General features: G+C 45.1%; 2 protein-coding genes across 3 annotated transcripts in view; one reads left to right on the forward strand and one right to left on the reverse strand.

The window, feature by feature from the left end:
- The window catches only part of TBC1D13 (TBC1 domain family member 13), a 161,411-nt gene extending 154,237 nt beyond the window's left edge, over positions 1 to 7,174 (reverse strand). Inside the window, exon 1 of one of the 2 annotated variants that reach the window (XM_078646595.1) lies at positions 6,922 to 7,174. In XM_078646595.1, the coding sequence (XP_078502721.1) occupies positions 6,922 to 6,950 (29 nt within the window). In that variant the 5' untranslated portion in view covers positions 6,951 to 7,174. The remainder of the gene's footprint in view (positions 1 to 6,921) is intronic. The other variant, XM_078646594.1, reaches the window with a different exon arrangement.
- The window catches only part of ZER1 (zyg-11 related cell cycle regulator), a 240,799-nt gene continuing 230,660 nt past the window's right edge, over positions 7,172 to 17,310 (forward strand). Inside the window, exon 1 of the mRNA XM_078646593.1 lies at positions 7,172 to 7,306. The gene's annotated coding sequence lies outside the window, so the exon portion shown is untranslated. The remainder of the gene's footprint in view (positions 7,307 to 17,310) is intronic.

Genomic DNA, 17,310 nt, shown 5'->3' on the forward strand with positions numbered 1-17,310 from the left:
GTTGTCTTTACTTACTGATGTCACCTCTCCCCACCACCCACTGTCCATCTGAACCTTTAGTGAGTCTGCATTACTCCGACACACTACCACCCAAAGTCATAGAAAACAATCAATTCAAGATTAAAAAAGCGAGTTTATAGCACAAGTTGTGTGGTGGCCAATGGATTTAGCAATCAGCCATCACTTTCAGAGGCTGAGAATGTTCCACTCCCCACCCAGTCACCCTCACACGACAGGTGATTTCACCAAGCCAACAGTTCTTTGTGTAGGCACTCGAGAGGTCAAGGATACCACACGGCCCCACCAGCACCCTGGGATCAAGTACAAAACCTGCTTCTCCACCAAGCCTATATTCAGGTCTTTGAAAATGACACTCAAGTGGTCAAGGGTACCCCACTGCATCGTCACCACTATCCGAATCCCCACACGACATGTAACTGCTCTGAGCTTAAGAGACTTTGGGTATGGCAATCGAGGGGTTGAGGGTACCCCACAACCACATCTGAATCCCTGCACACCCCAAAGACATCTAACTCCCCTGAACTAAGACTATGCATGGCACCCCACAACACCATCGGAAACCCCCCCCCCCCCACAAGACATGTAGTTTGAAGTTTAAGTTTATTGTTTCAGTTAGTTAAAACGATAACAATTTCGCAAGTTAAAAAAGTATAATTCATTACATTGTATACACATCATAAACTATGTACCAAACAATTCAAAGGTCATTCAGCTAGTTTCTTGCTGGTATGCATTTTTAAGCAAATTAGTGATTTGAAACCGGAATGGATTCTGTGCAAAAAAGGGCAAAAATTAATGTAAAAGAATCCCGGCATGATCACAACAGTCTTTCAACTTTGATTTGTACACACTTCCTGCCCCAGAACACTTCCCTACTGCGAGAGACTTATCTACCTCGTGATTACCTTTTTTCGACATAGTAAGTTGCCACTTTTGGGCTAGACTATTGAGTGAGAAGCCACAATAGTCACTGTAACCTGAACAAGTTTCTCCCTCTTTCATTATAGGAGCTATGTACACTCTATTTCCTCTTCAATCGCACAGTGATCATGCCCCTTCTACAAGTAGGTATCTGTTACCTCACTTACATAGGTACTCACCCTTCTGTACATATCCCCTCTCTTCTTACACGTTTTTCTGATTATTCATAGGTACTCTTCTCAGTTTTGTCCTGATGAAGACCCCAACGTGAGGACAGAATTCACCCTCAACCTTAGGGGTCGAAACGTTGACAACATACAACCTCACTACAAGCTCAAATGATAGATAGATGGTTACGAATAATATGTACACTTGAGCTATGTTTACATCCAGGAACAATTGAGCTATGTTAGGCTGGAAAGGTTGTACTCTATCCATAAATGATGTATATACATTGCAATATCTTTGCCCTGTCCTTCACTCACAGACTCACCACCAACTACCCTAATCTTTCCTTTTCTCCCCTCACACCCAGAGCACTGTAAATATTTATCGCACTGATAATTTATTGGAGCAACTGTGTTGCCATTAACAAATGCTTTGACTTTATATTGCATTTGATGCCTTTCAAATTCGGAATTAAATCTGACTCAAGCACCATAAAAAACAAGAGTGGTGAATGCCTATTCATTATTTATTTATAATAAGTAACTACTACTGCCGCCTTTCTATTGTACTGTACCTAAGTACTGGACATAACAATTTAGGGGGAAAGTAGATAGACTGGGGTCCATTTTAGCAGGATCTCAGTCAGACTAGTCGAAAGCCAGCAAAGCACCAGGCAAAAAGTGGGGATAACCATGCAGAAGGATCCTACCTTCCTACAACTGTGATACCCCACAGGCACTTTGAAATGGGTTAGCCTTTTTACCTGTCTCTCTCTGGCCAAGGAGAAAAGACTGAAACCTAGCAAAAGGTTTATCATCCAGTCACACTGCGACTATGCGGTTAAGGACAGAATGGTCCACAATATCAAAAGCTGCAGACAGGTCTCGGAGCATCACATCATTTATAGATCACAGTCCATGCGCAGACGATCGAACAGTCAAACTGATTCTTTTTTATGAGCAGGGTGGAATCCAGCTCGCATATCATCCAAGAAAAACAATGCTTGGAGATGAGAAGAAAGAGTTTTGCATAAATGCTTTTTGAGGTTTTTTGTTCCCAATAGCAAGGAAGGAAATAGGGCAAACGTTTTTAGAATCAGTAGGGTCCAAGTTGAGCTTTTTTTTGTAGACGGAACACGAGGACACCCTTGTTGTGACTCAGGACTGTTCCTACCTCTAAATGAATGATTAGAGGATCAGCGATCGTACTGGTCAATGACTTATAATTTGAGGAGAACAAGGGTCTAATGGGGAGAGCCTGATTTGACCTTTGCTAACTAAGATAAGTCTTTTTAATGAGGACGAGCAGTTTAAAAGAACAAACTTCAGGGTCAAGCACTGGTGGTAAAGATGCACTAGAATATATCTGCATTCATGTTTAAGATTTTATCTACAAAATAATTACTAAGTAGGTTGAAGAAATTCCGGACAGAAACAAACTTGGGGTAATCATATGTCAGAAAGTTATCTTATACTCTTAATCTTTTTCTCTATTAGGGATGTCACTTATTTGGGAGGAATAGTATGCTTTCATCAATTTGCAAATCAATTTTTTTTATAAACTGTGAGCCTTTTTTTTTTAACTCTTCTTTGTCTCGATCACCATAATTTTTCTGCCAAGTGCATTTCAAAGGTCCTCGCTTCTGTGACTAACAAGGAGCTGGGTTAAAGTCAAAGAAGTATAGAGTTCTGCTACAGTCGCCAGCATTTGTAAAGGCAATACTTTACGACTCAATCATCTTCTGTTGCACAAAGTTAGACTCCTCGAGGAAATAGGAGAATTCATTCAAATTGACCTCATTACAAATCCGATATAGCTTTTCAGACTTTGTAGTTGAAAACAAATCAATATGTTATCTTAGAACAAACTTAATTATAAAGAGATCTGACCAGATACTAGGGATGCTGAAGGTGAACAAGTCAACGAGCAGACAGAGTGAATGTCATTATACAGTGATCTAACTGGTACCTGGGGTGATTGAAGGTGAACAAGACAATGACGTGCATAATTATAAAGTGACATGACCAGCTACCAGAGGTAACTGAAGGTGAACAAGTGAACACAAAAAGTACATTTAATTATAAAGAGAGCTGAGCAGATGCCAAGGATACTGAAGGTGGACATCTGAATGCCACTTATCAGGAAAATAACAGTTTACCTTGGATTGCGTATAAACTAATTCAACACTAATTCTTTATGAGTTCAAAGTAGTGTGCTACGTGCCAAAAAAGCAGTTCAACAACCAATCAGGGGTAGCAATCGCTATATAAATACAAACCTTTTTCCCCTTTATATCCCTCCATTATCCTTCTCAATAGAAATAATTGACTAACACATCCACCACTCAAATTACTTTCAGTTTTCACTATACTAATTAACCACTAATTCTTTATGGGTTCTGGAGTAGTGTGCTACTTGCCGATAAAGAAAGTTGACGGCTTGTCAGGGGTAGTAAGCGCTATATAAATGGAATTACAATATATATGGAATAAACAATTATAATGTGCTATGACCAGAAACCAAGTGTGACTGAAGGTGAAAATGTCAATGCGTAGACAAAGTGAATTTAATTATAAAGTGAGATGACCAGGTACCAGATACCCAGGGTGGCTGAAGGTAACAAGCATTGGAAATGCAATAGGTCTCGCAGCATTAGAGTTAGTGCTTTTAGAATTGTTTATGGGTTTTTTTGTAAATCTTAAGCATTTTTGTTTCCTGTAGCCAATGCTAAAGAATAAAAAAAAAAAAAGCCATAAACATTTCTAAAAGCTCTAACTCAAATGCTCCGAGACCTATTGCACTGTGTGAGGGTGAGGGGTTGAGGGTGAGTGAGGGTGAGTGAGGGTGAGTGAGGGTGAGTGAGGGTGAGTGTGAGGGTGAGTGAGGGTGAGTGAGGGTGAGTGAGGGTGAGTGAGGGTGAGTGAGTGAGGGTGAGTGAGGGTGAGTGAGTGAGGGTGAGTGAGAGTGAGGGTGAGGGGTTGAGGGTGAGGGGTTGAGGGTGGGTGAGGGTGAGTGAGGGTGAGTGAGGGTGAGTGAGGGTGAGTGAGGGTGAGTGAGGGTGAGGGGTTGAGGGTGAGTGAGTTTTTTTTTTTTTTTTTAAAAGGCACAAGCAGGCTCTTTGGAGCAAGTATACTGCATTCCTCTTTCCTATAAACGCTAACACTTTGAAGTTAGCCTAGAGCAAAATAAAAAGGTTCCCATGTAAACACAGCTTGACATTTTACCTCGGTCTTTGAAAACCTAAAAAAACGAAAGTAAAAAACTTAAAAGCGGACTGTTATTCACTGCAAATCGGAATGCCTTTTCTTCCTCAAGTCTAAATCCTTTCAGTCACCAACAATAAATACAACTTTAAAGCTCAAAAGTAACTGTTACACAAGGTCAGGGGAGGGGCGAAGGAAGGCGCCATCGAGGGTAAAAACATAGCCTGCACGAAACATTCGCCTCTTCCTGCATGGGATTTTTTTTTTTTTTTTGCTCCAACGCGCAATCCTTTCCCAGCATTTATGTGGAGTTACAAAGGCACATCTGTGTACGTTGGAGGGCCAGCCTGACGTGTTTTCTGCTCTAGCAGCAGCTGCGGTTTCTGAGGATAGGAGGCTGATTTTCGAGTCAGGCTGGGAGCTTTTTTTCCCCTCCTTTCTCCAAGAGCCTACGTGCGGGGGAGGGGAGGGAAGGGAGCGAGCGAGCGAGCAAGCTGCATTAAAAAAACTCCACGGCTTCTCAGAAAGGGGAGGGCGGAGAGAGAGAACAGGAGCAGCCTGCTGGGAATTTGCCTCGCGCTTTTCTTTCTCAACGGTTCTTGCGCTGTGTTGCAATCTTTGCTTCAAAAAAAATCCATTGTGGAACCGGTTTATTTATACATGTTCGGCTCGTCTTAGGTTCGCAGATAATGAGAGAAACGACCATTCAAATCAGAAAGAAAAGAGACCCCGCTGGCTCAGATGTATCTAACTACCACCAATGTTCTTTTACCTTTTTTAAATAACATGCTTTTCCAAAAACAAGACGCAAAAACATCCTTCCCATAAAAGGAGCACCGATTTCTATTGGAAGATATCTGGATTATATGCACACTTGGGTTAAACAACAAGCCTTTCACCGTAACACGGCGGGCAGGGGAGGGGGCGGAGAGGGGAGAGGTGCGACACGGCAGGCAGGCAGGGGAGGAGAGTAGGAGGAGGAGGGGGGAGGAGAGTAGGGGAGGCACGGCCTAGCGGCCGTGCAATCAAGTAGTGAGGGGGGGGAGGCTGTGAGAGAGAGTAGGCAAGGCAGGCGGCTGGGGGCATGTGCACGCGCATTTAAGCTCAATGCGCATGCGCATTGAGCTTAAATTTCTCGTGCACTGCAAGGAATCGCCACGATTCCTTGCAGTGTGGATAAAGAGCGGATAAGTGCCAATACTCTCGCCTTGCTCGATGCGCGCATGCGCATCGACAGGCGAGACCTAAAAAGTCAACATGTATAGAGTGAAATTAATTATAAAGTGATATGACCAGGTACCTGAGGAGACTGAAGGTTAACGTGCAGACATAGAGGAAACCGAATTACAAAGTGATCTGACCAGTAGCAGGGGGACAGAAGGTGAACATGGCTGCCCCACCTTCCATTTAATTGCGAGTTCTGTTTTGAAAGTGTATATGGAAACCTTTGGTGACAGTCAATAGAGGGCTCTGTTAAACATGTCTGTGAAATTCCAAAACAGTTGCAAAGGTGCACTAGTAAACACAACAGAAAGCAGACACATAACAAATTATCAAGTCTGTGTCCATAGTGTTTGTTCTTCAATTTTCTTCTTTTATTCAAATTGTGTTAAAAATCATTTGTGATTGAAAAGAACAGCCGATGCGTTTCGTCCTGAAGGTGGACTTCTTCAGGGCATTCAAACAAATAAAGGCACTCCGAGGCAATATTTTCATCAGAGTTGCCGTGGTAGGTAAAAACTTCGAGCAGAATGGTGAAAGTTGTTTCACCAGGAGTTCTTATGACAGCGATGTGTAAGTGTTTAAGGAAGTCAACAGTATAATGACCAAGTCTCTGGAACAATAAAACATCAATGGCTTTGCGAACCAGTACTAGAGATCACTTTGCTTGACCATGATGATCAGTAGCTGCAGGTGAATGATGCATGGGGGTGAGCGCTCACTCTTTGCAGTGAGCCGGGTGGAGGCTGCATGAGGGGGCACAGAGGGGAGGGCATCTGACCCACAGACACTTGGGGTGGTGGTAGCGGACTCAGGCATACACCACATGTATTTGATCCCTTCCAGGCTGGCCACACACAACCATGCTCTGTTTGTTCTGCTGAAGATAAGAGAGTGGGCACACAGACTTCAGACTCCAGGGCCTCAGGAAGGAGTGGGGTGCAGAGACTCCACACCTCTGTCTTAGGGGGGCACACGCCACGGGCTCCTCTGCACAGAGCCCAATGGAGCCTTCAGAAACCTCCCCTCACAGCCCCCCTCTCTCTAGGGGTGCTCCCCCTCTCACTGGTCCTGGTACCCCCCAGGCCCTGGTGCTCCCCCTCTGCTCTCCCTGGTGCCCCCTCCCCCCGATGCCCTCTCTCACCGGCCCTGGTGCCCCCCTCTCCTGCCCCCCCGTGCCCTGGTGCCCCACTCTCCCCGGCCCTGGTGCCCCACTCTCATGCCCCCCCCCGTGCCCCGGCGCCCCCTCTCACCGGCCCTGGTGCCCCTTGAGCCCCCCCCTCACCCCGGCCCTGGTGCCCCACTCTCCCCGGCCCTGGTGCCCCCCTCTCCTGCCCCCCCGTGCCCTGGTGCCCCACTCTCCCCGGCCCTGGTGCCCCACTCTCACCGGCCCTGGTGCAGGCTCGGGCTGGTCATGGTGACTTCCTGGTCCCGCCGGAAGTGGCGCGCGGGGAGCCGGGTCCGGGCGGAAACAGAGGCCGGGGCTCGGGTTCCGGGTGTCTGGAGGCCCCGGTGTGTCTGAGGGAGGGGCCCCGCGCCAGGGCCCCCCCTCGGAGCCCTCTCCCCGGCCTCGGGGTGTGTGTGAGGGAGGGGCCGGGCTCGACGCCAGCGGCCCCCCCGGAACCCTCCCCGCGGCCGCCGTTCCCCGCCGGACCCTGTTCGCTGCCGGAAGCGGGGCCGTTGCTAGGGCCCGGCCCGGAAGTGACGCGCGAGTTTGTTGACAGCCGAGACTCTGAGGACAGACCGGGAGGGGGCGCCGCCGCCAGCAGCCGGTGAGTGACAGGGAGGGAGGGGCCGGGGGGGGCACTGGGGGCGGAGACCCCCCCTGCGGGGGCAGCTTATACCGGGTCGCCCCCGGCTGAGGACCCCCGGGGCAGCCTGCAGGGAGGGGCGGAGGGGGGCCCTGGGATTAGGGACCCCCCCAAGGGGCCGGCTGAGGACCCCCTGGGGCAGCCGGAGGGGGGGGGGATCGGGGAGCCCCCTCTCCTGCAAGGAGCTCCCTCTGCGGGGGCAGCCAAGGGGAGAGGGGACCCGGGGGCCCTCACCCCGGGGCGGGGGCTCATGACCCTCAGGGATCCGGGGGCCCGTCAGGAACACAGCCCGGCGCAGCCGAGGCGCTGTGACCAACCCCCGCCCCCACCCTTGCAGGCCGGGTTGATGGGACTTCAGAGATCCGCATCACTCCGGGGACGGGTCAGCCGAGGCACCGGGAGGAGCAGAGGGGGGTCAGAGGAGAGACATGGATGCAGGAGCGCCTGGGCAGACATCATGACCCCCCCCCCCCCCGAGGCCTTCTTTGGGCCCACACTCCCCCCACTCTCCATGCATGTGTGTTTGCATGTATATGGTATTTCTATAGAGCCAGACTCGATGCCTCGCCCCTGCAGACCTTCAATCACTCTTCACTGGGCCCACACTCCCCCCACTCTCCATGCATGTGTGTTTGCATGTATATGGTATTTCTATAGAGCCAGACTCCATGCCTCGCCCCTGCAGACCTTCAATCACTCTTCACCGGGTTCACACTTTCCATTGTGTTTGGTTATCCAACATATTAAAGGAGTCTGGAAGGTCAGGCTCCCAGCTCTAGCACTACCACTGTCTGCTCATATCACCTACAACAACTATATACACCAGTGCAGGGTTAGGGTGCCTTGACCTTTTATCTTGAGTGTTTGTATGCATGTGCGTGGTATTTCTATAGAACCAACCTAGCCAAAAGGCAGCGAGACACACTGGACATGATCAAAGACAAGCATAGAGTCAACGCGTAATAAAAGTCTTAGGCAGGTAATGCAGTGTAATGTAGTGTTCTTTAAAGAAGTGAGTCTTCAACTGAAGCAGCGTTGGATTGGTCTTGATAGATACACGGATGTTGTTCTAGATCCTGGGTGCATAGACGACTGCAAGCTTCTTTCTTTAGGTTTTTTTCACTTCTAAATCTCCACTCTGATAGTGTCCTGGCTGTCAGTGTGCGGAGAACGACTAGAAATGGTGACGCTGTCTGCAAGATAAGCGGGGGTGCTGGTTGTGATGACTTTGTAAATGATGCAGCTGGTTTTAGAGCTGGTGCAGGCCAGCATGGAGAGCCAATGGAATTCCACCAGGATAAGGGTGATGAGTTCATATTTTTTTCAGGCTCAGTATGACATGTAGTGCAACATTAAGGATGCTCCTCAGGCGTGCCAGTGTAGAGCCTCAGAGCAATGGAGTAGGGCATTACCACCATCCAGATGTGAAAGTATGAGGGTTCAAATAACAGTACTGAAGTCACTTTCTGGAAGAAGGGATTTGACATTCTAGCAGGTACTAAGCTGTCATTATATTTTTTGGGCAATGCGTGCCTTAAGGGTGAAGTTCATGTCCAGGGTGATCCAAGTCACTTGGTATGCAGTGGAAGTTGGGGTTCAAAGACATCAAGGTTTATGTCATTGAGCCAGGGTTGTATTGTATCTTGTTCATTGCTCTTGGCAAATAACAGGAATTCTGTCTTGTTTGGGTTGAGCTTGAGGAAGGCGCTGGGCATCCAGTCTGGATGATGCACCAGCAATGTTTTAGGCATTGGATGTCTGAAGCAGTAGAGACTTTCAAATAGAGTTGTGTATCATCAGCATATTGATTAATCTTGATACTGCTATCTACAAGTAGAGCCCCAAGTGTTTCCATTTAAAGGTTGAAGGCAACAGGAGATGGTATGGAACACTGGGGGACTCCACAGGTGATAGGAATCTTTTGTGGCCTGTAGGTGCCCATGTGAACAAACTGATGTCAAGTGAAAGCTAGGAGGGGAACCATTTAAGGACATTGCATGGGTCCAGGAGTATCAAGAGGTTGGGGTCATCTTCCGTATGTGGCTGATAGGGCATTGTCTGGGATAGGTAAGGTAGCGGTCTCCATGCTGCAGTATGATCTGAAGCCATAGAAAGAGTTGTGCTGGCGATAATTAGCTTTTGTGGGATCTTTGAGCTCATCATATGTACATTTTCATTGATCTTGCGATGAATGGTAGGTGATTGATGGGCCAGTACTTGTGAGGTCAGTAGGATCTAGTATTGGTTTCTTTAGAAGGGGGGGATCTGGCTTGTCTTGAGAGTTTCTTTGAAGATTTGTTGGGTAAGGAAGGCATTGACCATGGTAAATAGGGATTACAGAGCATTCCCGGAGAGAGATGGGTGACTATATGGCTACAGTTCACCCAAAAGTGGTACTTGTGTCGTGTATTTCTATAGGTCCTGAATCGATCCCCCTATTCCTGACCCTATTCTGGTTAAACTAACTAGCTAGTTAACTAACAGTCAGCCCATGAGGCAAGAACAGCCCCCATGATGCAGATACCGTTATCTGACGCAGTCACACTACGGCACAGGAACGTGTTATCTGATTAGGTCATAACGCTTGAGATCTAATTAGACAAGCGACATTCCTCCAGCCCCTGATAAGGCATACGACGTTCTCATAACAAATCAAACCTATGACAACCTGGATAATCCGTGCGGCCATTGTTTTGATTTCACAGAGAACTTTTGCAAAAGAATGTGCTAACGAGCAAGTCGTATGACATCTTTATTGACGTACCTATGTCCATCCTTACGTCAATCTCGGCACCTTTAAGGTATAAATATTGCCGACCTTGCCCTATGCAAACACACGCGTGGTGACAAGACGGAGCAGCCACACTTGCCGAAGCCGAGAGCAGAAGCAGACCCCGCTGGCAGCAGCCCCGCCTTCCTGACGCGCTGAGAGACGCGCTGCTATCTCAAGCCGAGAGACCCAGCACCGGCGCTTCCGGGTAGCCCTCGCAGGCAGCCTGGAATATCAAGAGCAGAGAAAGAGATACCATTCCTCATTCATCCTAACTTCCAGGTACAGAACTGAATAACCCCTCACAGAGAATTCTTTAGTTATTCACTTGGCAAAAACAAACTTAACTTAAACTGTAACTTTCTATTCCCGCCCACGCATTAGACTTAGGTCAGGTACACGGGGTAGGCGTATTTAGAAACACCAGTTGAGTACGTTTAGTCAAATGTATATGTGTATGTAAATATATTTTAATCATTTTAAAACATCATATGGCTCAGAAACCATATCAATGTTTTTACAGTATTATTTTATACTATTGCTTTTAATGTATGCACTTTACTTAACTATAAGTATTGCAATAATATCGATCCATTTCTCATGTATGAGAAAAGAGACTGATCAATAAATAACACCTTTTTATTGAACACGCCCGTCTCTCTTCCTTTTCTCTACATTCTGATGAGACTAAGAATGCACGTACTGACTGAGTAAAATAATTGCCTTGAGCTCACACGACTCTTGAGATTGACTCTTGATTAGGGGAGAGCAAAGTTGTCATGTTCTATGGTTGTCAGAAACTAAATCCCTTCTTGTCTAATCAGGGGAGGTAATTCTTTCCTGAACATTTGAGAAAGTTTCTAGCGAACTCTGAGCTTAGCTGGCAAACCCAAAAATTAAGTCTAGTATCGACAGTAGTAGACCTAGTTAACGTCTGGTCTAGGCCTTTACTGCTGTAGGTATTATTCCAATGCGCAGAGCCTATTGGGAAAATAGGAACTACACTACATGGCGCCCAACGCGTTTGGAAAGGGCGATAAAACTAACGTAAGACATTTAGAGTAACTCAGTCGTGCTTTCTCACTCAGACCCCTTTTCCCAAATACTCCAAAGACGTCTGGAGTGGGTGAAAGGTTATATCCTCCAAAACCTCGCAGGAGGGAACTCCTGTGTATGGTTCTTGGTCTAGTCAACGTTGAAGGATAAACAGTGTTCCAAAATATTGTGCATCTAATCTCTGTTTCCATAAAGAAACCTGATCTGCAAATAAAAATAATACCATCCTGTCAGTAAAATGGGAGACAGTGATGAAGAAAGAGAGGCAGTTAGATTAGCAACTGAACTCGCAGATGCTGATGCTACCATGCAAGCAGCAGACCCGAATATAACACTCATTCCGGTCATTAAAAGGAGATCTATAACCTTAAAACTTATAGAAAATGGACTGACACCTAGAGGTGGTACAGTCATATTCGTAATTGAGGCACACGAATATCGGCAGACAGAGGTATATTATACATGGATACATTTTCCAGCAGCAAATGCTGTAACAAAGTACTTCCACTATTACAAAGTAGAGGAACCTCCTAATGAGTACACTCCTTTCGAGGAGGTGGAAGTACCACTCAAATTCCAAGAGCATTTGCTCTTATTTGATGGCGCCCTAAAACATAATAATCACATTACAAGGCTCGGTCCTTTAGGAAGACCAGGAGCAACGTGGCCGGTCTTAGCCGGATACACACCACATCCAGACATCGACGAGATGCCTGCACCACAGCTGTTAATACAGCTAAAACAATTACTAAAAATTCACAGACAATTAGTTCAGTATGTAATGCGGACTTCAACAATTCAGCCAGCGATTAAACTTCCAAAGCTGACCCCTCACCAGGGGAACACAAATAAAATTACACCACAGAACATCCAATCCTGCCTAGGAAAAGTTCCAGCTAAACGGGAACAAATACCATTCTGGTTGGCACAGAAAATCACCCAAATAGAGGCGGTGTTTCCTGACACCACCCCATTAGAAAAACACAGGATTCTGACTATATGTCTCCCAATGGGAATCGCACCACACATTGAGGACTGTGACACTTGGGGTACAGTCTTTGCTTCCATCTATACAAAAACGCACGGTGTCCCATCCATTTTGGTGATACCAGATGTGCTAAAACAAATTCAAGATGAATACGGTCCAGAACCTGCTTTAACTCTTGGTATGAAATTACTGAAAGACTTCAAGCAGGTCTCGGCTATATTACTAGCCAACATAAAAGGTGAAGCAGCAAACGTGGCGATCCGCCAGAGGTTAAAAGAAACAGATATAGCAGACCAACCAGCTGAAATTGCCAGAATCATAGAAAAATCCTATGAAGAACTAGGCAGAGATAGTCTAGGTGGAATACCAGTAAAACCGCAACTGACTACAAGTCCAGAAAAAATATTTTTTAATAACAATAATTCACCAAAAAAGAACTGGGATGGAAACAAACAATCCAATCCTAAAGAAAAGAAATTCCAGTCCAGAGGAAGGTCTCCCAGGCGAAGAGAGAAATCTCCAAACCAAAGACAGAGGTCACCACAGAGTGACCCCTCTAGGAATAGATATAACCTTAGAAATAGGGATAATATTAAAAAACCTGATAGATATCACGACATTGATACACGTCCCTCTCAATCTTTTCAGACTTCCTCGCAGAAATCGGAAAGAAGAGGACAATCAGAAGAGCACGCCAAGTCCAAAGACAAGGAACCTGCTCAGCTAAAAAAGAAATTACAATTTCCAAAAAAGAAGGTAGCCAGTATCAAGGTAGTTAACAATGCCGAGAATACTGAGGACACAACTGAAAAACGGAGAGTGGGCTCAGACAATGCTAGACAGCGCAGCAGAGGTGAGCATAGCTCGCAAAGTCCTTATGAATCATCTGGAGACAGTGGACACGAATGAATACCTTCAAGTGGAAACTGCAGATACCAGAGTTAGCAAGCCCCACAAGATATACGAGATAACATTACGTATAGAGGGAGATAAGACTAGGAAAATAAGGGGACTATTTTGGGATAACCTCTCCAAGGGCTATGACATCCTTCTAGCTGAAAAAGACTGGCCACCAGAGTTTGTCAGGGAGTGCCCTCATGGCGAAGAAGTAATTATGCCTGCCTTCTCGAATCATATCCCGATTCATAAAAAATATACACTTGCTAGAAAGTGGGCAGTGGCCTTAGCACCTGCTTTATATAAAAATCATGTAGGATGGGATGAGGATTCTCCTCCTCACAAAATCCAGTTAAAATCACAACCAACTGCACAAAGGCAGTACCCAATTAAGCAAGAAGCTAAAAAACAGGTAAATGAAATACTAGATCAGCTAGAATACCAGGGGGTGATTGAAACTTGCACCTCACAAATGAACAATCCTTTGTTTCCGGTCTCCAAACCAGACAATTCATATCGTCTAGTTTTGGATTACCGACACCTTAACACATGTTGCAAAACTTTTGCAGTGCAAAACTCACACAGTGCTGCACTAATGAATAACATAGTGCGCAAAAAATACAAAACAACCTTGGACATCTCCAATGGATTCTTTTGTCAAAATATAGCACCAGAAAGCAGATATTTAACTGCATTCTCAGTAAATGGCACTCAAAAACAATTCTGTCGGTTAGCCCAGGGGTACAAGAACAGCCCGGGGGTATTCTCAGCGAGAGTAACAGAATTACTACAACTATATGATGATGAAGCATTATCTTATGTCGATGACATTTACTTAACAGATGATGACTTGGAGACTCACTTGAAAAGGGTGAACACCATAATACTTGGGTTCGCTGCAGAGGGTTACAAATTCAACTTCAAAAAATCCAGAATTGCCCATCTGACGGTCCTATTCTTAGGATATGAGTTATCAAGTGAAGGCAAAAGCCTGGCTGACAATTTCCTAGAGAAATGTGCCGTAATCCAAGCTCCTAAAACACTAAAAAACCTACAGTCAATTCTAGGCTTCCTAAATTTCGGAAGAACATACATTGCAAATTACGCAGAAAGGGTCAAACCCCTATATAATCTAATTAAACCAGACTTTAAAAGATCCTGTTGGACTCAAACACACACAGAAATTTTGAGATCCTTACAGACAGACATGCTAATTAAAACAAAATTAGAAACCCGTGATAACACACGCAATCTTGTGATTCGAGTCATCCCAGGGAGATGCGGATTCACATACCTGACCTCTAATGAGGGAGATAAGGTACCCATTGCATTCAAATCACACATGTACACAGATGCTGAACAGAAATTCAGTAATACAAAAAAAAATCATTCGTGCAGTTCAAACCGCAATAGCTAGAGAAAAAGACATAGCTGACGGTAGACATATCACAGTCAGAACAGCAGAATCAGCCTTTGAGGCACTAACAACACCGTGTAATTTACCAACAACAGCATTGAATCCGGTATGGATACAATGGGTGAATTCAATCACAACGGACAAAGTATACTACTACTTTGATCCCGAACTAGAAGAATTGAAAAATCTAAAATATGAAAAGACATATCCTCTGCCAATCGACATTCTGCCTCTAAGACATTACGCCTGTGTAATCTATACAGACGGACATGCTCAACCCTCCGTTTGGGGAGAACAAGCATACAACCCCACATGTGAGATTACAAAAGAAGTGTGGCGCGGAGGTAAATTAAAACCTCTATTAACAAAATCACACTCAGTAGAAACTAATTCAGAAAAACAAACTGAAATAATCGCATTGAAAATGGCGCTAGATAATGCGGATCGCGAATTCCCGACACTTATAGTGTCAGATTCATATTACTGCGTCAAATCATATAACAGCGATTTGCAGACATGGATTCAAAACGGGTACAAAGATGACACAGATGCACCAATAAAGCAGAAACTGCTCTGGGAACAAATAGCTCTTTTACAAAAAGAACTACCAAAGACTCACGTGACTCACTCACTGAGTCATCAACGTGATGGCGTTCACGTTGTAGGGAATTCATTGGCTGAAACAGCCGCAGCGGCAGCCACTAAATCGGCTCCCGTAGTTCGAAAAAAGCGTACATTAAAATACATTGACGGTGAAACATTGCTGGCGGTGAAAACGTCATCAAAAGGCGACTGCTCAGCGTTACCGATCAACTATCCACTCAATTACACATACATAATCGATGCAAACTCCGTCCCTTTTGCTCGAATCCCTGGAGTGGGGGATAGAGTGATTCCAAACATGGACAGGAGACACTAGTAAATCGCAGACGCACATATGGGTGAGGGTCTTGGACACCTCAAACTGAACGATTCTCTGGAAGATTTACAATCAATGTACTGGTGGCCAGGCATAAGCCTACATCATACCATGTTTGTAAAAAACTGCCCAAACTGCAAAAGAAATCGCAGTGGGAAGAGAAAAAATATAATACGGTGGAATCTGACTGCAGATAACATCACCAGTAAAAAGAATGGCTTGCGATTAACATATACAGGCTAGTTTCCACTTATAATGTAGATCCTCAGCACTCGGCTGACGTCCGGACTGTTATACAAAGATTTGCGAGTCTAAATGGCATATACGCTAAGAGCATGTTACGTTTGACCATTGTTTTCACTCAAGCCCACCAGCCTGGGGGGAAACATGGCCAAATGAGCACAGCCCAGCGGGAATCTTCTCACTTCCTTCCTGAGGGTACGGGATGGTGTAAAGAAAAAACCAAGGCAGAAAGCAATCTATAATGGAAAGGATATTAGGTTCGGGAGCTGGGTGGGTCAAACATCTAATAAGTGTCCAACGTAGTCTAAATAACTTGCCAAGAAATTCTCTGAAGGGATTCAGTCCGTACGAATTATTATTCGGAACTAGGATGTTGATCTCTGACCTTGATAGTCAGACTTCAGTGGTTAAAGAAAAAAACTTTGATGTCAAAGACCGTTTGGCTATTTTGCAGGACTTAAACAAAACAAGAAAAGACCTGAGCAACATACAGTTGAAAGAACAGCCAACAACCACTGAAGAATCACCACCTGTCCCAGCAAGACCTGTCTGGATTCCAAAAGTCGGGGATCTAGTCAGGGAGAAGATCGAGGTAGAGAAGGAATTTGGGCCTTCTTACAGAAAAGCAGTTCCTGTCTTGTCTGTCAACGGGACAAGATCAGTTGTACTACCGCCACTTGCTGGAAAAAAGGAGAACCGAGTTGTATCCATCGACCTGGTAAAACCACAACATGTGGCCGATAACAAACAGTAGGCCAAGTGGACTCCCAATAAGTAGCAGAACACCAAGGTTTGCTACCAGTACAGAGGTCCTAACAAAGAGGCTCATCACATTCGAAACGCCTACAGAAGAACAACAAGGACTATGCAACAATGCAATAGAACTCAGACCTCTGAAAACCCAAATAAAAACATTTAGCAAAGACACACCAATCTATACTGAAGTACCAAGTGAAAATGCAAGAAACAAAAATCCTGAACCAATTGGAACAATTGACAGAACTGCATCCGGTTACTTCATCAACTTCGATGATTCCTCTGACGGCTTCAGTGAATCAAAGACACAGCCATCATCAAAATCCTTTAAAGACAAAGCTAAGGAACTTTTGAAACAACTGAAAGAAACATATCTGATTTCTCCATGGATTGAATTTTGGGTGGGTTTTGGTGCATTTATCCTCATACTTTGGCTCATCATGGTATTCACTTTGGGACGCTTCATTGAGGGAAAATATGCTAAAATGGACACAGCAAGTCAGAACATCAACTTGGTCCTCAAACCACACACATCTTCACACGTCGAGAAAAGAGAACTTTCTCCAGAACTTTCTTCAGCCAACTTCACAGCCAATCCGATACCTGGTGGGGTAGCCTGGGACAACACTGACTATGAAATTTATGGTCCGGTCGAGATCCTGAAATATCCACACCAAATCAAGATCTCCTTGAGTGACTTTGTAAAACCAAACTCATTTGCTGATGATTGGGACTTCGAAAGTATTAACAACATGATGTCTGACTTAGTAATGTCTGCTAAATTTACAAAACATGATTATTTGCAAGGTTCTACAAATTATGATAGTATGTATTGCTATAACCATTATGGTAACCATTTTTTACATAAATCTGCACAACCTAGAAATGTTTTAAATTATAATCAATGGGAACATTGTGC

This window comes from Lissotriton helveticus, chromosome 5_2, assembly GCF_964261635.1.
Source record: "Lissotriton helveticus chromosome 5_2, aLisHel1.1, whole genome shotgun sequence".
Classification (NCBI taxonomy): domain Eukaryota; kingdom Metazoa; phylum Chordata; class Amphibia; order Caudata; family Salamandridae; genus Lissotriton; species Lissotriton helveticus.